This window comes from Mirounga angustirostris, unplaced genomic scaffold (assembly GCF_029215605.1).
Source record: "Mirounga angustirostris isolate CCGP_5_RB_7025 unplaced genomic scaffold, mMirAng1.0.hap1 SCAF_6, whole genome shotgun sequence".
Classification (NCBI taxonomy): Eukaryota; Metazoa; Chordata; class Mammalia; order Carnivora; family Phocidae; genus Mirounga; species Mirounga angustirostris.
In genome coordinates, this window is record NW_026991714.1 from 124,211,813 (window position 1) to 124,235,046 (window position 23,234).

The 23,234-nt window shown below is 36.0% G+C and overlaps 1 protein-coding gene across 11 annotated transcripts in view; it reads left to right on the forward strand.

Moving 5' to 3' along the window:
- The window catches only part of LCOR (ligand dependent nuclear receptor corepressor), a 147,089-nt gene that overhangs the window by 106,789 nt on the left and 17,066 nt on the right, over nt 1-23,234 (forward strand). Inside the window, exons 9-10 of one of the 11 annotated variants that reach the window (XM_064595102.1) lie at nt 1,954-2,958; nt 5,446-11,505. The exons of 7 other annotated variants lie outside the window; for them this stretch is intronic. In XM_064595102.1, coding sequence (XP_064451172.1) covers nt 1,954-2,923 — 970 coding nt within the window. In that variant the 3' untranslated portion in view covers nt 2,924-2,958; nt 5,446-11,505. Of the gene's footprint in view, nt 1-1,953; nt 11,506-16,820; nt 16,910-22,028; nt 22,061-23,234 lie in introns of those variants that run through there. 3 more of the 11 variants (XM_045878534.3, XM_064595101.1, XM_045878532.3) reach the window with 3 other exon arrangements.

Sequence of the window (23,234 nt, forward strand, 5' to 3'; positions counted from 1 at the left end):
CAGTTTTGATAACTCTTAGCAAAGTAAAGTGAATTTTCTGACCACCTAATTTTATAGTGTAAGAATTGTCTTAATTCTCCTCTACATGTATAAATAAGCCACTTAGAAAAGTCAGGTATTAATGAAGACATTTAAATACCATATTGGGAAGGATTTCCGTAAAATTGTGTTGTAACCAAAAAATCAACTTCATACATGAAAAGTAACTTTGGTAAGTTAAATTAGTTAATATGTAGGTTCATTTAACTTTTAGAATACCAACATAGGGAAGTTCTTTAGATGTTAAAGGAATAAGTACACACTAAATGGACTAACCGTTTTCAACTTTCTCTTAATTACCTTCAAATTGAAGAATTCCTTTGCTGACTTCTAAAATGCTGCCTTTATTTTCTCTAAAATTCCATCATTTTCCTTTTTCTCTCCTCCTTTATTCAGTCTAAAAGTAACTTATTGATTTAATGCAGTTTGCATAGTTTACTAATCTTTTTTTCTTAAGCCCTTCTTTTCACTATAGTTTATATTAGATACAAGTCATTGTGGTCCCAAATCATTGGATTCCATTTATATATCAGAAAACTTGAAGTGTGTAATTAAGAACACATGTAGGAGAAGCCTAAGTGTGGTTTGCATAAATGAATCCCTTGCTTAAGATTTAGTTTAAACTTGGCCACCAAGTCCATGTATAATATGGTTGAAGTTGCTGTGGTTGACCCCTCTGAATGGAAAGTTTTTTATGTGTATGATTTTCTGGAAGACAAAAGCACCGATATGACTGCCCATCTTTTAGTTGAATATTAATTACTATCTTTATTATGTTATTTACTGATAACAGCACAGAATCCCTGTAGACTTTTGGAGAACATAGCTGGTTTATCATTATTTCTTCAAAGTTCCACGTTTGTGCCTAGTAAATGTAATTATTACCCTTGGGCATGCTTTACCAGTTACCAGTTTTATCATTGATAATATTTATCTATTGTGAAAATGGAAACCTTATGAATTAACTTTGTGTAAATAGTTGACTTTTTAAATATTATTTGAGAGCTATCCACTTAAAATTTCAAAATTTATATTTGATATTTTAAGAAGAGGCACTTTTAACTAAAGAAAACTGCTACTACAAATTGCTTACATACCTCTGACAGTAATAACTTTGAGTAGAACTTAAGGAACAAAGTTTGGGGAAAACAAAGGGCAGTTTCTTTAAAGATTGGATTATTTCAAGTGGAAAATTAGTGGTACTCATGTGTCTGCAACTAATAGTGTTTTAAAATGAAGAAGTGTGGTAAGTTATAATGTGATGGGTATTTTGGTTTGGGTTTTCCCCTTGGGGCTGGTAGCCATATTTTTTTTTCCCCAAGCAAAATAAGAAATGTTATTTGAACTTGTTTGGTTTTGATAATGAGCATCAACTTGTTTGTGGGATAAATGAGTAATTATCTATGGGTTCCACCACTGTAAATGGTTCTAGTTTTATAGCTGGTTGTCATGAATGTTGAATATGTTACATTAAAATAAATAATTTGGCTTACTCTTTTATTACTGTACTTGTTTAGTGGTAACGTCACATTGGTAACACAATTCTGTGTAGATCTATGGAGACTTGATGATTACTTTGTAATTAATAATTAAGGTGCTATTTTCAGACAGTTGCGCGAAACTTTTTCTCCGAAAATTTGTGAACCCAACCAGAGACCAGCTGACAGGTTTAATTTTTCTTTGCCCAAAAAGCTCCTGGTTTTTTTTTTTCTTTTTTCCTTTTTCTTTTTTTGTGAACAAGTTCTAAAACTAACTGCCGAGACCACTTTTTTTTTTTAATTTTAGAGAAAAATAAATAAATAACACAAAGTGATGTTACCCAAGCAAGGCCTTCTAATAAAGGAGTGGTCCCCTCACCCATCCCTCCCTACCTGTGCAAGTCCTGCTCACATCAGTTTCCTTCCATCCAATTAGGCGACCTGGGAGACCCAGCCAGTACCGCCCAGACGGACTTCGGAGTGGTGATGGGGTACCTCCAAGAAGCTTACAGGATGGAACCAGGGAAGGTTTTGGACACTCCACATCACTCAAAGTTCCATTGGCTCGATCCCTGCAGATTAGTGAAGAACTACTGAGCAGAAACCAATTGTCCACAGCTGCCAGCCTTGGGCCATCTGGATTACAGAATCATGGACAACACTTAATATTATCCAGGGAAGCCTCTTGGGCAAAACCACATTATGAGTTCAACCTCAGCCGTATGAAGTTCAGGGGAAATGGTGCACTCAGCAACATCAGTGACCTTCCTTTTCTTGCAGAAAACTCTGCCTTTCCAAAAATGGCACTTCAAGCAAAACAAGATGGAAAAAAGGATGCGAGCCATGCATCTCCTGTAGATTTAAAGATACCACAAGTTCGAGGAATGGATCTTTCTTGGGAGTCTCGCACTGGTGATCAGTACAGCTATAGCTCTTTGGTAATGGGTTCACAAACGGAGAGCGCGCTTAGTAAAAAGTTAAGGGCTATTCTTCCAAAACAAAATAGAAAAAGCATGTTAGATGCTGGACCCGATTCTTGGGGCTCAGATGCTGAGCAGTCTACCTCTGGACAGCCATATCCCACATCGGATCAAGAAGGAGACCCTGGTTCCAAGCAGCCTCGGAAGAAAAGAGGGCGTTACAGACAGTACAACAGTGAGATACTGGAGGAAGCAATCTCAGTGGTTATGAGTGGAAAAATGAGTGTTTCCAAAGCTCAGAGTATTTATGGGATTCCCCACAGTACACTGGAGTACAAAGTAAAGGAGAGGCTGGGCACTTTGAAAAACCCTCCAAAGAAAAAGATGAAATTAATGAGGTCGGAGGGGCCAGATGTTTCTGTAAAGATTGAATTAGATCCCCAGGGAGAGGCAGCACAAAGTGCAAATGAATCAAAAAATGAGTAGGAATACTGTAGAGTGCCAATTACTGTACAAACTGGGTGAGCACTACTGCATTGTTCAGCTATCATTGCTTACACCTGACTCCATTTACTGTGACACTTGTTTCTTTGCAGATTTCGCATTGACTTGTGTGTACAGAGGTGAAAGGTGCATTCTGAATGTTGCATATTTTAAAATTTTCATGTGCAGTATGGCTCGGGATATTGTTTGGCCTTTTTGCATGTTTCTCTACAAAAGAGAATTGAGTTACCTCACAGAGAACAGATACATGGAAGTGGACTCCTTGCCTGTAGAGCCTGCATGCTTTTCTTTCTTTTTTTTTCTTAAGTTATATTTGCCTTTATTTAAAAAAGAAAAGAAAAGAAAAGAAAAAAGCCCCCTTGTAGAAACCACCTCTGTCATACTGGGAGCTTTATCATTACAAATTGGAAAGCCATCTTATAAAATCATTCGTGTTTCTCTTCTACATTTCAACTAATTGAAGGATTAAACTAAAAAAAATCCTAGGAACAATGAACCTTTGAATTTAAGAAATTTGGTTATTCAGTGATACGTAATTATTTAGGTCAATTTACATTTTATGATTTTCTTCTCACTATTAAATTTACTTAACAAATCAGCAATCTGTTTAGTGCTCACCCAGAGGGAAAGGAGGTGGAAAATGTGCACACACTACCTTCAGAAATGCTTTGGTTAATTACTTTGTAACACTACCTTTGCTGTAATTTTATTTGGTATTTTCTAAGGGTAGAATTTGGTCTCACCAACAAGTGAGGATATAGCCTTATCTCATGGAGGACGAGCTCCGTTCTTACTCAGGAGCAGTCAGGGTACATTACATAAAACAATAGAGGATGCCTCATTTTAACAAACTAAGTTTCTTTGTATTCTTAAAACCTTTTACAGATTTGATCATGTGCTAACTAACGACTGGATGTCGTTGCAGCAACTAGTTTAAAATATTCAAGATCTGTTTATTGGGGAAAGGGAGAAGTAAGGAAAGAAGTGTGTTTAAAAACGTAATTATAATATTGCAAAGTGGTGTCTAGATTTTACAGCCTCAGTAGTCTGCCCAAATATCCACATGAATGAAGGATCCATGTTTGTGGTGAGAGAAAAAAAACACAACCCCAAGGTAACCTAATATGATTTAGGTTGCATTTCACATCTAATGATAGTTCAATCAGCAATCAAGCTCAGAATTTCTCTTTTAATCCAGATACTAGAACAAGGGGGGATGGGTTGTTTTTTAGTTTTTATTTAATTTGTTGCTTTCAACTTTCTTTCTTTCTTTTTTTTCTTTCTTTTTCTTTTCTTTTCTCTCACATCCTGCATTCTATCCCCTACTTAACTTTTTCTGATATTTAGCTGATTTTATGGTTATTTAGCACACAATTCAGGACTTTTCAGATCATGTTTATATAAGCACTCCATGAAGAGCATCTAAGCTTTTTTTGAGATGGGCTTTTCAAATTACAGTAATTAAATTCAGAATATTTATTTCCTACAGTTTTTTGCAAGAATAAGTGATAAATAAAGCCCATGAAATTTAATTTTGCCTTGTGACCAAATTAAAATTACTGTTGGTGCAAAAACAAAATCCACACCACATACACCCTGTCTAATCTGCTGAGAAAGGTGGTCAGGCCCTTCTAAATGCTTAACCAAAAACAAACAAAAAGTCATTAGAGTTTTTGTGTAAAATAAAATAAAACTTGGAGCATTAAATTGAGGCTGATGATTTCAGATGGATACTAAGAGATTGAAGAGAGGTAGGTCCAATATTCCCAAGGCATAAATTCTTGCCTGGCAACTTTGGAGCAGTTAATTAGGTAAAGGATAGTTTTCCCTCAGCAACCTATGTGTTCAAAGGTTAGGCACACCATTGCTGTTATTGAAATACATGCACTGCTCATTCTTGACATAGCCTGGGCTTGGATTCCTCTTTTGATTTGGTTATTTTGTGTAGCAGTTTAATCCGTGGATGACTGAGCCTGTTTCTCTTAGCTTTCTAGTCTCAACAGAAAAAGGAGCTTGGGTTCAGAGCAGTATATGACTGCAATATTTTCTAGCCTAGCTAGAAGTTGCAATAAAAATATTTTATGAAATATATGGTTTTCATCTGCAGTTGAAGGAAGTTACAGAAAGTTTGCTGAAAGCAAAGGGCTAAGCTTGTGAAGGAATGCCTCCTTTGTTCCACACTCAGTAATTTGTCACACACAATTAATTGCAGCCATGGTACCTTTTCGCTTGACGTTTGGGGTATTTGGTAGCCCAGATTGCTGCAAAAAGGTCCTTTGAGCAATTAAGTTGTGCTTGCTTTTATCCCCTCTCAGAAAGGCATCATTAAAGGCCCATTTAAAAATCTGGCCCTAAAAGTTCAACTTTTGTAGTTTTACTGTTCAGAGAGGTTTAATCCTGTGTGGTAGTCTATAAAGTGATGTATGAGTTATGTAAATTTTGTCATTGTAGTGTACATGGAGTGATCATTTTACTAACATAAATATTTTCTATGTGTGTTTCAGTGGATGACAATCGAGCAGCAGAAGAATGGTGTGCCTACCCTTTAATGCTGCAGTTTAAATAAGAGAACTTGTATTGTGTCATTTCAGATTGTAGGCTGAGACTTGTAAATAGTGAAAATTTGAGTACTTCTATTATTTGTTTTGGTTAGAAAGTGAATTTAAAAACAAACCAAACTCTAAACTTTCTCAGATTAAAAGTCCTGAGACCTGAAGATTGTAATATTCATGTCTGTGAAGCTTTTAAACATTACACTTGAGATCAGTCATGACTTGATATTCAGGTAAATTTTCTTTTCCAAGAAGCTTTTGAATAAGCATATTTCCTCCAAAGGTCGGTCGGTCTCTCTTTTTTTTTTTTTTTTTTTTTTTGAGTGTAGATTATTTTAAAGCACTAATTGCATTACATTGGTAACTGCAATATAAAATAGCCATTATTGTTTTGTGAAGCATGGTTGAAATTAGATAGTGGTCCCTTTTAAATTTCATAAGCCTCTCAGAAAAAAAATCTTTAAAAAAAAAAATACAGAAAGCTGCTGAATATTTCAAAAGATATATATTTTACCTTATTGTAGGTTTTGTAAAGTTAGTTGGTAATATTCAGGTGCACTTTTAATGTTAAATTTTGTGTTCAGAGTTCCATTATACCATGTATTTCTCGGAGGTGGCTCATCACATGGCTGGCTGTCAGTCTTGGTGCCGCAGTGATCTTTTAATATTTGATTTCTCTCTTGATTTGCCACTGTTCTGTATTGGCACTTTCAGTGTAGATATTCTAGTTTGGGGACGTCCTGATAAATGTGTAATAGAGATTGGTCTATTCGCATGCTTAATTTCTGCTTATCAGAGTTTTGCATGGCCCAAACAACAGTTGACCATTTTTATGGTATGGGAAGGTATAGTTCACAGCTGTCTTTGTCACAAAAGCCTTTTCTCCTCTCATTCTCCAGTAGGCAGATGATGACATTACTCAAACTGATGTTAGGAGATAATGTGTTGAAAATCAATTCTTGAGGGTTTTTTTGTTTTGTTTTGTTTTTTAAATGAGAGAACATTGATATTATAGAATAGATATGCTATGGCACTGTAAAGTCAAAAATACTGAATAATCCTGTGGAAGAATATCTAGTGGGTATTTTTATCATTAGCTTTCTCATTTTTCAGACAGTTGAGTCATGAAGCTTGATAGTAATGTAATATACTATATTACTTTGTTCAGTAGGCTTTCTAGTGACTCTGAACTATGTTTGTGATGAGCTATACACTTTTTTCTGCTCCCCAAATACCATGAAGGACAAAGGTCTCTCTTTCAAGAAACATAATTTATATTTGTGTATAATACTTTTTAATATTAAGTTTGTTGTTACTCTGAAGTTTAGGTGTTGCTTGATAAACCTTTGCTGCAGCAGATCATGAATATGAGTAAGGCTTTGTGTGATAATAGGGGTCCTTATGTGAAGTTAATTACTGTTCAGTTCTGGTGAGCAAGCTCAACAAGTGTGAAGTGTGTATTAGCTTTATTTGGTACACTTTTACTTTACAATATTGAAGTGCTTTTAGAACTCTGGTTATCTTATATAAACCATTACCTCAACCAATTGGCATTTTCATTCCCCAACATTTTACCTGAGCTATAATATGAGCTATATGGGATCAGATAGTAAAACAATAAGGCACAATGAGAAGTTTTGTCCCAATTTTCTGGAGAGAACTCTAAATTAGACTAAAAATGACTACCTGCAAAGGCCCATATCATAACTACCTTCTGTCATTAGGCAGTACTTAGTAACCTTTGAGCTGCTAGTGAGCTGTGTGTTCTCCCCCTGCCCAAGTAAGCACATGGTGCAAGGCCTGGTTCTAAGCCTTTGTGATTCTCTTATATTTCATTTACCCATAATAGTGAAGCTTGGATTCACTTAGTTATTTTTTTAAAACAAATTAATGAGTCAACCCAATGTCAGAACCTGAAATTGTTTCGAGTGGTTATAGCAGATAAGTGACTGTTTGGTGTCGTTTTCTTTAATAGCTATTGTCTCTGTAGATTTAATTTTGAACCACATATTTTTGCTTTTGTAATTATTCTTTCTTTAAATGCTAGAGGTTGTTTTTGTATGAGCCATCCTTTTCTATATATTCAGGTTGCTGTCATTGGTGATAGAATATGGCAATAGACTGAATTGCTCCACTTAATCTTTTATGGAAGACATTGAAAGTTATAGGTTAGATTTTGACCTTCATTGAAGATATCAAAAATTGTTTTCCTTGTAACCTTTCCATTGTAATTAGGTCTTCATTAATACTATGGTCAGGCCAGTGTTATTAGAAACTTAATGGCTTTAGCCAGACAGCCCATTTTGAAGACTATTAAGCTATATTATAGGGGCTTAAAAAATTGATTGCTTTCAAGCTCTATTGAAAAGGAAAGAAGTATAATTCTGGTACAAGGAATGCAGACCTCCAAAGTCGTCTTAGTTTTTTTTTTTTATTCATTCTGTCCTTGAGACTTCTAGGATTTGTGAACATGGTGACTGAAGGGAAAATAGAGGAAATTCTCTGCATGTCCTCTCTCTCTTGTTCCCAAATAAACTCACAGTTGCCTTTTGAAAAAACAGACATTAGCCCTGTAGCTGTGTGCCCTAAATGTTATGAAGGAGATGGGGGGCGGGGGTAAGGAGTAGGATGGGAAAGTATGTAGACTTGGGAAGAGGCTAAAGATTCTGTACTATGATACTAACGGTGAGTCACAGGATAGATAATGTGATAAAGTTGGGCCACCTTCATTTGATAGAAAAATCTTGTAGATGGTTTGAAAATGAGAATCAAGGCTAATTAATGTTGATTTGACAATAAAACATGAGTTAATTCTGCAACTATTTGGGGGGTAATTTTAAGGCTTCCAGTTCATTTAGAGCTGTTATCGATAAATGCTGAAAAACAAGCACTTTTAGTTAATCATCGATTTATTGGATGTAGCAAATATTATAATCATAATATTTAATCTTTATAGTTTGAATATGGAAATGAACTCTTTTACCCCATCTTGAACTGTCTTTGAACAGACTCAAGGTGATCTTTTCAACACTGGAAATGACCCTACACACATACCAAAAAAATCTAAAGCAGTAAGACGTATTTGAAGATCCATACCTCTTAGACTTTTTAGATTTGTCTTGGGAAAGAATTTATGAACCTATAACCAGTATTAGTGCAGTCTTGGGTTCCTTGTTCTGCATAATTGCACCCTTTCTCAGGTATGTCCTGAAAACATAAATTTTAAAATAATCTCTTTAGAGATTAGATTCTCAGTGGATAGTGTGTAAGGGGACTGGGGGCGGGGGGTGGGGGGGGTTGGCCACAGGACACTGACACAGTAGAGCAGGGATTTTTAACATTCAATAGCCAAATAGAATTTCAATCTAGAATATTTTTACCCCTCAGAATAAGTGAAACATTACATCTATTATTTGGTAAATACCCGGTGCTACACTCCTAAAAGTCTTTTCTTTCATCCAGTAACTTTTTTTTCCTGCTTGGTGGAAGGGTATATAGTAAACCTTACTGTCACTAGGAAAGCACTTGTCCGAAATGTTTAAAGTACTAGAAAAGGGATAATTCAGCACTTTTTCTGTTACAACACTAAAGTCTTAATTTATCTTCAGAGTCTTAGGTACTGTAAGTTTTAGCGTGATTATTTAAAAATATAAAGCATAACTACATAATACGGGGTCAGATCACATTTATATAAATAATTCTTGTCTTATTAAAAAAAAAAAAGACAACATTCTGTACCTTTCAAGCAATTCCAAATGATTGCCTCACGTTTCCCATTTCATTAAGCATTTCAGGCTTAAGAATTTGGAATTTGAGAGGAGGTGAGGGGAACATTCCCCAACATGAAAAATTGTGTCAGACCATTTTAGAGAAATAAATCACTAGGAAAATGGGTAGGGATTCTCTCTCCCTTTAAGTCTTCAGGGAATGAGCAGTATTTAGAATCTTTGGCTGAAATTCAAGCCTTTTTACTGTGTAAATTTTTAATATTAATTCACTGACATGCTTTTTACATCAGAGGACTGAAAATGGATCTTAATGTTTTTAAGTTGTGGAAGGGTATATTTCTAAAATGAGGGGGGATAATTAACTAGGTTAGTATACCAGCATTTAGTAAGTTTAAGGAATTTTAGTATGTAATAGCAAAGTGTTTGATTAAAAGTTTAATCCTATATTGCTAGTCGAAATTAGTTACATTCTGATATAGGAAAGATAATAGTCATTGGATATTGATATGCTGTGCTGTCAGAAAACCAGACTAAGATAGAAACCTTTATCGGACTCCCATATGTTGCTTGTTCTGATGGGATGTATACTTTACAGCAGCTTATTGCTGCTTTGAGAAGAAATGTATAAACTATACATTTGGAGTGTTTGCATATAATTCTTTATAACCTCCACTTTAAACTGTCAGACATTGGTATTTTATCAGTCCACACTGTTAAATAAAACTAATGTTCTTAGGAATCCAACTTGTACACACTGTTTAAAAACCCTCAGGGACAGTTTACACACTATTCTCACTCAATTCAGGTACTTTGATGCTATTCTTAAACCTAACAGTGACTTGTATTTTTCTGTTTTGCTTTTATTTCGACGTGCTGGTAGCACATCCTTGATGAATGTCAACTTAACTCAGTTCAGGTATCCAGGTATAACTCAGCCAAACAGATTTTAAAGCTGCATATAACTCTCCAGCACACGGTGCCTCACACTCTTATAGTGGCATTCTATATATTCAGTTATTACTACTGAGCAGATAATATGGGGGTTCCTGTTAACAGTGTATTTAAAAAAAACAAAATGTGCATAAATGTATAGCCAGCACATGGGTAACACATACACACACACACGAACTATATATTTTTAAATGCCACTAATAGCCAGCACAATTAAATGACATTCCTTGCTGCTTCTGTAAACTCTAACAGATGCAGTTCCTCCTCGATGTGGCTCTTGCTTCTTCACCACACTACTACTAAATTCAAGCACTGGCCCTTGGGTGTCTGACCTCTACATTCTAGTTTATGCAATGTCTTTTTAGAGAATTCTGTGCACTGGCCACTGTGATGGAACCGTTGGGCCAGTAGTGCTCTGAGTTTATTAGTAGTGATTCTGCCAAAGTTGGTGTTGTAACACGAGTATGTAAATGTCAAAAAATTAGCAGAGGTCTAGGTCTCCATATCAGCAGACAATTTGGTCAGTATATTTTGTAGCCTTGAAGTCCTCAGTGACAAGTTTCTAATGATGTGAAGTTCTAATTCCAGTGTTTTAGCCCTTTGCATCTTTACTGTTAAGACTTGTCTACTAGAGGTCTTTATTCTTTAAGATTCCTTTTGTTTCCTACAGTACTGTCTGTGGTTAACAAAATAGATTATTCCTCTGCTTTAATATTTGATATCTTACATCTAAAAGGAACCCTCCATATATAAAACCCATAGCCTTTGAAGATACGGAAAATGGCATCTTTCAGATTTCTAGAAGTTCAAGTGTCATGCAACAAAACAGGAACCCCCTTTACTCTTATGGACCTCATTTCAATATACTGTTTACAGTTTGACGGAATTGTATAATTTAATATTTCTCTTGTACTGTAGTTTATATTTATTTACAGATTTTTTTTTGTACTGTGTGATTTGAACTTTTTGTTCCTTGCTATGATCAATGTTTATGTAGTAGAGCACTTATGATCACAAATTAAGTTTTTTGGTTTGATTGCACTACATTAAATTTTTAAATGCAGTTCTGATTTTTGACTGGACTAAAATAAGCTGTGTCTTAATGTATGTGATGAGTACTTAAAATTTTAATCCATGTGGTCCCCTTTTTTTTGCATTGTATGTCAGAAGCGCTAGTTCTTTCGTGCATGTGTAAGATTTAATGGTTCCATTGTATTATTTGACCATGACATTTTGGAGAAACATTCCCAGCTGTAATGTTGTGTATGGTAGTTCTCACTGGATGCTAGACTTTTCAAAACCACTATTCTTCTAATAAATTTTGTTGTGAAAAGCTGTTTTAAAAGCTTGGTTTCTACTTCTTAAGATTTTAATGCGTTTTTAAAAAATCCACAGAAAGGGTAAGATTTCCAGGTGTACTGTAAATGTATGTGGTAATCGAAGTTGGTAATTTTTTTAATGGTAAATTCTTTCCAGATGACCTCTTAGATAACTAGAAGTTGTTGTTTTCAAAATTGTGCTTTGGAATTGGGTGCCACACTGCCTTGTAATTCTGTGCCTTTACTAATTTGATGCTCCCCATCCTCTGTTTTCTTTGGATTATTCACTTTAAAAAGTTTTTTTCAGCTAGACAAGATTCATATTGATATTTTCATAATACCTGCTTGCTGGGCTTATGTAATTTTCTGAAAAATCATAATTTCCTCAGAGTAAAACTTTATGCTGGAGTTGCTTGCTAAAATAATGATTTACTAAGTTTTGTTTGCTCTTTTCTTGAAGCACAAGTATGAAAGCAACACTGTCAGTCGGTTGAGGTTATTACAGTCGTTCTGATTTCTTGGGAAGGTGCACAATAAAGAACAGCATGTATGTTGCTCAATTGTGGTTTTTAGAAACTAGGTATATAAAGAAGTTTTGGATTATGAAGTGATTCCTGTTGTAAAGTGGTGAAGGGAACAGCTGAATTATAGTGATAAAGATTAGAAATGGTACAGCAAAGTATTAGAGGAAGCTTTTTCAAAGCTCATGATATACGTGTAATTAATGTAGATTGAAGTGATTTCTGATCATTTCTAATGGCATTTTATATTCACAAATGATGCTATTGTTGGTAGTGGCTCCAGATTATCTTTTAGTTAGTATTTTTGTCTTATTTCTTTGGCTGTCTATTTCTACCTTTTGGTCCGATGTTTATAAATTTGGAAATTTGTTGGTACTGAAGGCTTGTTTATTGGCTTCATTTGTTCCCCTTAGTCATGCCACATGTTTATAGAACATTTTTCTTGAAACCTAATTACTACCACTTTGTAAATTTCAAAGCTATAATTACTTGTTTCTTGCCATTATCCATTCTAAACCGGTGGCCAGATCAATATAGTAGGATTATAATCTGGCATCTCATAAATGAATTCATTTTAATGGTCCTGTTTTCGAATTGATACTTAGTTCTTCAATTATTATAACGTTAAAAAGGACTTACTCCTTCTAATCCAGAATTTTCTTCTCTGATTCTGTTGATACTTTGGAATTAATTCAAGGACTCTTTGTCTTAACAAGGTGTCAGAATCAGGGAAATTGCATACGGGAAATGGAATGGGAAAATGGGATAGCTTTCTGCAATTTCCCGAGTTGTATAGTTGTTATTTTTTCCTCAAGAACTGTCCCTTTCTCTCACCAGACATTTGTACTGAAATGTAAAAGCGTACCTACATCGTCATATGGTGCTAGATTTTGTCGCCAGAAAGAGTGCAAAATCTTTTTTTCTTAATAGAATTTACTAAGTAATGTGGTAGATAACGGTTCTTGTATTCCAAATGTACACTTTATCATTATCTGCTTCCAGTGGTAAGTGTTTAGCACAGGATTTTATTAATCCTTTTCAATTTACAAGTTACTGGACTTTTGCTGTTTTTGGAGGAAATGGTGTATCAAGCTGGAAATTTATCAGGCTGCATTTACAATTGGAGTAGAAAAGGCTTTTTTTCAGAGGTTAGTGGAAAAGAAATGTTCTCAAAAAATAGTTAATAGTTTAAGCCGTGGTTTGGTTAGAGTGCAACTTGGAAAGTAAGAACCTGGGAAGTAAGCAAAAATATATAAAAAACTCATAAGGATTAAATCTTGAGTCTGAAGTTTTTTATAGGCATGTAAAAACACTATTGTTTATTGACTAGTAGTTTTAAGATGTTAATTGTACTCTCGCCAACCTTTAATCAGCAGTATGGAGTGATAAGGGATTATTTGGTACTTTAAATTTCTGTCAACTTGGTATTCTAGCTAGATCACTCATGTTTTCATCTGGAAAATCATAGTGGTAGCCTGAATTGCCATTTAGGCCTCATTTCACCTCTGAGTCTATTAAATGCAGTCTTCTATTAAATGTGAGACAAATACACTAATTATATCTGTTCTAACATTGGGAAATACAGTAGCAACCCTTTATTGAATAATAAGGTATAAACCTTAGGTCTCCCCTTTGCATTGTAGCATTTTCTAAAGGAAAAACAAATAGATCAGGGTCTCATTTTAGATGCCTTTTATTTAAAACAAGTCTGTTTTTTAAAGTTTTTATTATGAACTGTATGAATGTGATGATACTTTTGCAAAAATTATAAGGTATGTTAATTTTAAAGTGTGTTATTTATAATGTCTATTTCTGTTGTGTGCAGGCTAGTTCAGTCTTGAATATTGGAGCACAAAGAGTTCTGGGGGATCATTGGATATAATCAGTCTCAATTAGAATCAATCTTAAAGAATGCAGATGCCTGGGTCCTACACCAGATCCACTGAATCAGTTTATGAGCATGAGGCTGAACATGCTGTATATTTTCAAAATGTAACACAGGAGGTTTTTTGGTTTTTTTCTTTTTGTATTTTTAAAGTTTATTCAGTAGATCTTTTTCTAGTTGTGGCAGAGACACATAAAACTTACCATCTCAGCCATTTTTAAGTATGCAGTTCAGTAGTGTTAGGTATATACACATTGTTGTGACCACAGAAACTTTTGATTGGCCCCCCATTGATTAAATACTGTTTGTCCCATTCAAATCTTTCATTTTTTTAAATGAAAAACATGGAATGTAAGGAGTTTAAGGGACTTGCCTTCCTCACATAGTATGAGATGCCCTTAATACTCATGATTCCAAACCATTATATCTCTATACCACTTCCGCACTCCTGATTCAACCTTAGAATTAGAATGAGAGGTTTAATCTGCTAATAATTTTCTTTTAGGTTCACTTTTAACTTAATTAAATCTCAAGTATTAATTTAGTTTCACTCTTTTGGAGAGTAAACTATATTATGAAATTACCAATTAAGAAATTATAGTAGAAGCTTACAAACTTTATTATTAAATAGAAGTTAGGGTTGTTGACTCAGTGCTAGAAGAAATGAATCTTGAAGAGTAGGTAAGGCATAGAGAGGAGAGAATATCCCAAGTTTAAGAGACAGAATTTGATGGGCCTGGTTTAAAATCCCAGCCCTTCTAATTTCGTCGTACATGATCTTGAACAAGTTACTGAAACTTTGTGAACCTTGGATTCTTACCTGTAAAAGGACGCTTACACCACCTGCCTCAGAGATTTGATGAGGCTCAAATGAGATTCTGTATGTAAGATACTTAGTACTATGCTGGGCTCTTAGCAAATACTCAAAAAATGCAAGGAGTGAAAGCATCTGGCAGGAGTTAATTTAATGTGAAGGATAGGGAAAGTGAGAAAATCAGATTGAAAGTTGTAGAGGAAGTCATTTGTATTAATTAGAACTTTTTTGAAAGAGGCAGATGAGTTTGTATTAGGGACACTGGTCAGCCAGTCTTTTCACTGCAGAGACATAAAAGTGTTGGAACTGTGATTAAAACCTGGAATGCTGCTTTTCTTAATTTCTTGGTCCTGTTCCACGGGCATATTATCAAACTATTAGTCATTCTTTGTTTCTTTTCGAAGACTAGACTAACAGTTGTTTAGAAAGTAGAAGATGTTGAAGATTAAAAATTACAAAGTTGGGTAGAATTTATCTGCATTTCCATTGTACACTGAGTTTTTTGTATAGTCAAGGTTGAAGTTTTACATGCTTTGAAAATTTTTCTTTTTACATGGTGGTAGTTTGAATAACAACATGTAAGAGCCAAGTGTGGGAGTGGTTACGTGTGTGTGCATATGTGTTTAATCATCAGACCATTCGTTTTCCAGTGAAAGAATTTGGGGAATCTTCTGCCAGAGATTGTGATTTTAGCTACACTCTTACCAAATCGAAGTTCTGAGCATTTCAGACAGACAGATCATAGCTAGCACAGTTTAGAGGTGTTCATTCCAGCATCTATTAAATCGACTAGAAACACTTTGCTAGGAAAACCTGGCAGTGTAGCATTAGCTAGATAAAGATGAATTAAAAAGAAAATAACCAGGATAGCACATTCTTATGATGTGCTAGGAATTAGTAAGTCTGTGTAGACCAGTTTTTCAAACTGGATCAACCAGTTGCAACCTTAGTCAGTGGTAAGATCAGTTTAGTGGGTCCTAACCAATAAAAGAGAAAAAGCACATAGCATATAATAAGGATAAATACCGTTTCATTGAAATGTGTGTCATCATAGATAATGCAAACTGAGATGTGTACTTTATCACTTTGTAAAAAGTATTTCTTATTCCGGTTTGCAGTCAGAACTCTTAATGTAAACCATACCTTTTCATCCCAGTAATTCTGATACCTTGGAGAGCATGCTAGCAACCTCCTGTGTGCTACAGTTAAGAGCCTTTACCTTTTTCTGTCTGATCTTCAAAATTCCCTTCTTCCTTTCCCTGCCTCGTTGATTTGAACTCATGTTCATTGGAAGATTATTCTTTTTTCTTATGTTTTCTGTTCCTTGAAAAATGTCTTAGGGAAATTATTTTCACTGCATAGTAATTTATTTGGTTAATTTATTCATTGCTTACTTACACCTGAAATTATCTGAGCCCCATGTGTTAGGCAGTGAAGCTATTTGAGTTAAAAAGGACAAAGTCCTGTCCTGCACCTAGAGAAGGTTCACAAACCAGTGGAGGATATAACCATGTCAACGATTATGTTACCATGCAACGTTAAGTGCTATTTAATAAAAGATAGAAACAAGCCATGAGAGTAGAGTAAGAAATTCTGACACAGCCCCCAGGGAGAAGGTGCTAAGGAGGATGGAGTATGAACAGTGGTAAGTTGATAGGTTTTATGCAAAAAAAAGTGGTAAGAACAGGGCTGCGTGGGTGGCTAAGTGTCTGACTCTTGATCTATGCTCAGGTCTTGGTCTCAGGGTTGTGAGTTCAAGCCCCATGTTGGGCTCCACCCTGGGCATGGAGCCTACTTAAGAAAAAAAAAGTTAAGATCACATTTGGACTTTAAGAAGATGGCAAGTCTGCATAATGTGAAGCAAACTCTAAAATGAGAAAGTAGTGGCAGGGAGTTTAGAATACAGTATTCTCCAAGCAAAGTCGAGTCAGTGTAGTTGAACTGGATAGTGATTGGAAGCAAGAGAAAAGAGGGAACCTAGGGATAAGGAGTGAGGGGAAATAACCTAAGTTGAGTATGTGTGTGTGTGAGTGTATACATTTTGTCTTCAATATTCCTGAGTAAACACTTGAATATACAGGTGATTCTGCTTAATTCATCCCACTCCAGCACATCTCCAACCGTAGACTTGAATTTCCAGAGAGGTGGAGTAGAGAATGATGATAAAGGACTTAAATTCCAGGAGCACCACCAGAATGGTAGATATAAAAGTGCTTTGCTTATCCCTACACTTTAAATTTTAAAATATATATACCTCCTCTAATATTCATGAGATGAACAAGTGATACATGACATTAAATTTAGGAATCCCTTTTTAAGGTTTTACATTTTACAAAGTGATCTAGTCTTTAAATGATTATCAGAAATGCCTTCATGATTTACTATATGACAATAAAAGTAGAATTTTCCACTTTTAAGGCTTACACTGCAGATTTGTATGATTTCAAGAATGGAGAATAAGAACCTCAAGAGAACATGAGAAAAGTTAGGATCTTGAAGATCCCCTAACAATTATGAAGGGCTCAGGACACTGACAAATATCTGCTGCTTATTATAATCTGCTAGTCTCCCTCTTCCTTTCACCTGAAAGGAAACTAAGAATATCTGTCAAAAACATACCACCCTGTTTCTGGAGAGGAAAGAACATTTGTGTTGCTGGGATCTGTCATGTGAACTGTTAAATGTCCTCTTTGTTTTTGTGTCAGCCCTCCATGCCTCCTTTAGAGCCCCCTGTGCCTACACACTGCCTTGCAAAGTGGTGGTGTGGGCATTGAGTTAATGGTTGTTGTTATCACTATTATTACAAAAGAAATACACTTCCCTCATAATGGAGTCTTGTCTGGATGCCAGGGAAGCCATCCACAGTCTTTGGCTTCTCCTGAACCTTGACAAATGTTTCTTTCCCCTCACCCCATGATGAGGGGATTTAGAAGAGCCCCATGATATGGTGCGTTTTCTCTCACGGGAATGAGCACCTGGTTTCTGCTTAAGCAGTGGTATTTTTCTAGTCCATCATTGTCCTGGTCATTTAAACTGGGAATGAAAAGGCAATTTTCCCCCAAAGAGCAACATAGATTTTAATCCTCTGACTAAAAGTCGAAAAGAGAAATAGGTCAGTCAACTGGCTTGTCATGAGCTCTCATGTAATCCTGACCTCCTAAAATGTCAGTTATGCTTTTACCATCCAGATCTCTCCTCACTTTGGCTTCACTAACTCTGGCTAGTGACACACTCTTTTTCAGTTCAAAGCAGCCTGAGGCAGAGGTTTGTCCTCTTGGTCTGAAATTACTATATTTCCTAAAGACTATTTCAAAGTGTTTTCTGAGAATTTAGTTAAAACACTCATTAGATTAATAATTTAGGTTTGTGCTCTCACCAAACCAGTATTTAGCAATATCACTTAGGGATATTTCTTCCCTTGCTTCCAGGAACTACTATTTTTTAATTCATGCCCTCCAATCCAAAATCCTGTGTCTTTCACAGCCTATGAATCTTCTCTCCTTTTGTTTAAATTAACACCCAGATGTAATGTATTTGGTCTTACATGCATAGTCTTATCTGAGATCATAGAAATAAAAATCCATCTGATAGGGAAAAAAAACTTCATCAGATGTAAATAGTTTGGCAGAAGCGTCTGTGAACTCATTACTTTCCTAGAAAGGAGACAAAGGCATTGGACTGTGGTGCTTAATGACCCCTTGCTCTGACTTCTGTTCACCAAGTAACCTTTTGATTATATTTTGGCTTCCAGGGTGCATTTGCCTATAGAGTGAAAATATGTTAAATAAGAATTTCCTTGATAATTATATTTTATTATAATTTAAGAAATTTGACAATTTGGTTAAATTGAAAAGAAATAGGAGATACAAGGTTTAAAAGGCTTCTATCATATTTAGATCTACTCTGAATCTTTTATCAGAGATATTAAGCCCCAAGATACCGAAAAGCTAGTGAACTATGGCTTCATGCTCAGTAAACACTCCCTGAAGCACTTTTCCTTTCCCCCAGTTAAAATTATTCATAGTTTTTGGAATCTTTGTTCTGCCCTGCTTCTAGTAAACTTGGCTAGGAACACAGTAAACTTAGAAAGCTATTACAAAGGGATTGCAGGTCTTGTTTTAGATCAGTAGTTCTTCTCTATTTTTCCACTTCACACCTGAACAAGATGCTGTTATGCCATCAGCAGTCACCCAGGGTTTGAAAATAAACACACACACACCCCTCCTCCATGTTTTTCATCTCAGGGGGAGTGATCATTCTCCTTAACCCCAATTTTGAGAAGTGCTTTTTCTATCTAAATCCATCTAAATTCTATTTCACAAAGTTTGGATTTCAGCCACCTGGAAGTCAGGTATTAAACTGCCTGATTTTAAGGGGTCACTTTCTGTTCTGTGATCTTATTTCTCACATTTCTTTGTCCCCCTTGTCTACTGTACCCTTTTATATAAAGGTTTCTCCTAGTCAGTTCTGTGGAAAGAAAACTTGGTCGTTCAGTAGTTTAGATGTTCAACTAAACTATATATATGGCTTTTGGAAAATCTCCATACCGCATGCTGCCCACCTTCTCCTCCACTCCACACACACATACACACAGTAAATGTTGTCATAGCACTTGGAATATTCCTATATCCAAGTATGGGTGACTCACAGATGTGAAATAGCCAAGGGTAGATGCATTTCCCAGTGCAGAGCAAGGACTTGTCAGCAGACCTATCCAGGCCCTTGGAACACATTTTCTATGTTCAAAGGACCAGAAAATAAAGAATTAGGGAACATAATTTCAGATTATTGTCTAGCAAAAAATACAGCTCTTCTTGCCTTGAGTGGAACTAATGATGCATTTTTATGTTTTCTTATATTTAAGTAGAAGAATCAAGGCAAATTAAAGTACATTTCTTAACTATTTGGTCTACTCTGTCAAGTGTTGTCTCTAGCTTTCTCTCCCCTTCTGTTTTCCCAGGACTACCTTCTTCTGCTACTAAGATCAGCTCCCATACAAACATCATGCAGTGTCTTTATTGCTCTTTTGTATTTTGATCATCACTGATGTTGGATTTGCCATCAAGAGTTTTGTTGGTAGTTAGCAGATATTGGAGAGACTACCTGAATCCAGATTCTACTCTAAAAATTGTCCTTTCAGCTCTCTGCCATCTCTCTTCTCGTTTTATTCTTTTTTTAAAAATCTTTATTTTATTTTTATTTATATATTTGACAGAGAGTATACCAACAGGAAGAGCTGCAGAGGGAGAGAGAGAAGCAGGACCTTGGGATCATACCTGAGCTGAAGGCAGATGCTTAACTGACTGAGCCACCCCGGCGCCCCTCGTTTTATTCTTTTACTCTAAGATAACATACGCATTGACGATCCACCATTTACATTAACCACAGGAATGCTTTTCTTTGGGGATTTAAGTATTGCAGTATTGACAAAGTAGGCGAGTTCAACTGTGTCTAACCTCTGATCTGGAAAAACATCATTGAGTAAATCATTACAGATAGGGTTGTGAAACAACACATCACTCTTAAACTGTGCCTTTCAAAGTTGTTATGAATATTATCTCTCCCTTTGACCACACCCCTAAGAATTAGGCATTGAGCTGGGGATAGAAAGACAGAGTGGTCAAGGTCATGCAAGCTATTTCTCTCCAAGGAGAGACACTCAGAACTCATCCAGGGAGTTGGAAGTCAAGTTTCCCTCTTCTTCTACAGCCCTATCTCCCATTTACCAGTCCCTGGGACCTTACAGCTCTTTAGTGGAGGTGAAGTATTTCTGATTGATAAATAATTTACTTAACTATTACAGACTCCTGTTGTTGATCAGAAAGAACATGAAATCAAACAAGTGATTTTGAAATCTGTGATGAATTATTGTTCTTGTAAAGATCTTACATAGTCAGGTGTGAGGGACATACCATCATACCAAACTGTAGTCGCTGAACTATAACATAGTGCTTTCCCTTCAGTCGAGTTGAATGAATGGGCTGCAGGACAGAAGCTCGCCCCTCTCTTTTTTACCTTAGTGCCTGAGAGTATTCTAAATCAGGGCAAATGCATATTTAGGCTCTCTCAAAGGCCTAAAACTATAGGAAAAAATGGAATAGCTGGAAGCAAAGGTAAAGACTAGCTGTTTAAAACTCAGGCAAAAACTAGCCAGTTTTTAAAAACTGCACCCATTTAAAAAAAATATGAAGAATTGTAATAAATTTCAGGAAGTTGAGGTTAATTTTAAAAATTAAATATTCAAATCATGTGAAATTAAAATTTGTCTAAGCCTAAAATCTTATTGAGAAAATTTCTAGAGAAAAACAAGGTAGGAAGCTTGGTAAGTTAGAGCACAATCAAAAGTGATTTTATTGCTATAGTTATAAAGTTAGCTATTATAACAGGGCCATTTAATGACACTTGGACAAAGGTTAGTATTAATGTGTAGGTTCTCAGATCCAAGTGAAGCTATCAGTCCAGTTGCTTTCCAAACATCTCAGATTCAGAATCTTAAAAACACCTCAACTCAATGTGTACAGAAAGGAACTCATCAGACACATATCTACTGCAACAATCACCAGCCCCCAGCTTCATTCCCTGTGTTCCTATCTCAGCAAATGAAGCTGCCCAGGAAGAAAACCCAGGAAGCATTCTTGATGCTCTTTTACTCTCCCCCTCTTTTTTGCTAAGAAAAAAACAGAAGAGCATGAAATGTGATCCCTACGTTGTTGCTTACATCTCAAGTAGCTCAAGTAGCTTACATTTGCTTGGAAAGCTAAGACAAAGACAAGTCAGTAAAAGAGACAAGATAATAAGATGTATAGGATAAATATACATGATTCCTTATGATTGCCAATGTATTTTACAAACCACTATGGCTTAGGATTTCAGAAAAAGATGCAGTCATTCCAGGTGGGGATAGTTTTGAGGTGGCCCAGGATATAACTGATAAAGAGCTCCCTACTTCTTGCTCTGATGAGCTGTGGTTCACCAGTACATTCTCCCTGATCCTTTTTGCGAGGAAAGCACACATACAAATGACCCTTTGTTGATGTCTCTCTTTTATTTATTTTTGAAAGATTTTATTTATCTGACAGAGAAAGAGACAGCGAGAGAGGGAACACAAGCAGGGGGAGTGGGGGAGGGAGAAGCAGGCTTCCCATCGAGCAGGGAGCCCGATGCGGGGCTCGATCCCAGGAACCCGGGATCATGACCTGAGCCGAAGGCAGACGCTTAACGACTGTGCCACCCAGGCACCCTGATGTCTCTTTCTTTTAATCAAGGTTGCCGTTTGCAGTTTTAATCTTTTCATCTCCGGGACTCCCCCTCTGATGCTGTTTTTCATAAATGCTATACTGCTGTTCCAGGTTAGCGTTCAATGGGTACTGATATTTCTGCAATATATATGCCTTTGTTGTGAAGACCCCACATCCCCTTTCTGTAGTGCTGTGAAACAGATTCATACCTACCTGTAGTTGTCTGTTCTGTCTTTCAGGACTAACTAAGCCATATTGCCACAACCATTGCTTCAGGGATGGTTTCATGGCCCTTTGGAAAATCTTACATTAGTTGAGGCTAATTATAATACTGAAGCACTGTTAAATTATTGAAACATGGAATAGCAGCAGATGTCTCACAATGATAAAAGAGGTTAGATCTCACCTGTGGATTAATTATTACTCAGTTTTTTATTCTGTGTGAGCATCACTTTAGAAGAAAGTGGTTTCTCAGTTTCTTTCAGAGCACTCTGTCCTCTTATTGGGTACATATCTTGATTTCATTAATCTGTAAGCATATTGTTAACCCCAAATACTAAAACATGCTTTCCAGAGCAAAGCCATAGGCATGGAGCAGTGTCCAGAAGATTTTCACACTTTGGTGATGATTGTGCTTCTTGAGTTGGAGAGAACCATTTATCTCCAGTTTTTCCTACAGTAAGATGCTTTATCTTTTTCATAAACTTAGATCAGCCTATTTTACCTTTTTCATGTATTACTAAAATGCACTTTTTTGATGCATTGAAAAGGCAGTGATAGCCCACTTACTTATAGTCACCTCTCTTCAGAAACTTCAGGAACACATCCAAAAACCAAAAACTGAGAAATAAAGGCCATTGAGCAGTTGGAGTTGTTAGAAAATCCATGTACTTTATTCATAAAACTATTCCTGAAACCTTCATTCAGAGTCTTTATTTTTACCTAAAGTACCAGTCTAGCACTTGAAGTAAGTCTCCTAAACACAGCTGCTATTTGGAAGCCAATAAGAAGAAAGATTTTAATAACATACAGACTGCCAACGTGACTTTTTTGTATTAAGGCAGTCAGATTTACTTAATAGGATAGCCCCCAGAGCTATCAATATATTTTAGTTCAGTATAATAAAACTAACAGCTATGGCATGCCTGGGTGGCTCAGTAGGTTAAGCATCTGACTTTTGATTTCAGCTCAGGTCATGATCTGAGGGTCATGAGATCAAGCCCTCCATCGGGCTCCACACTGGGCTTGGAGCCTGCTAAAGATTCTCTCTCTCTCCCTCTGCCCC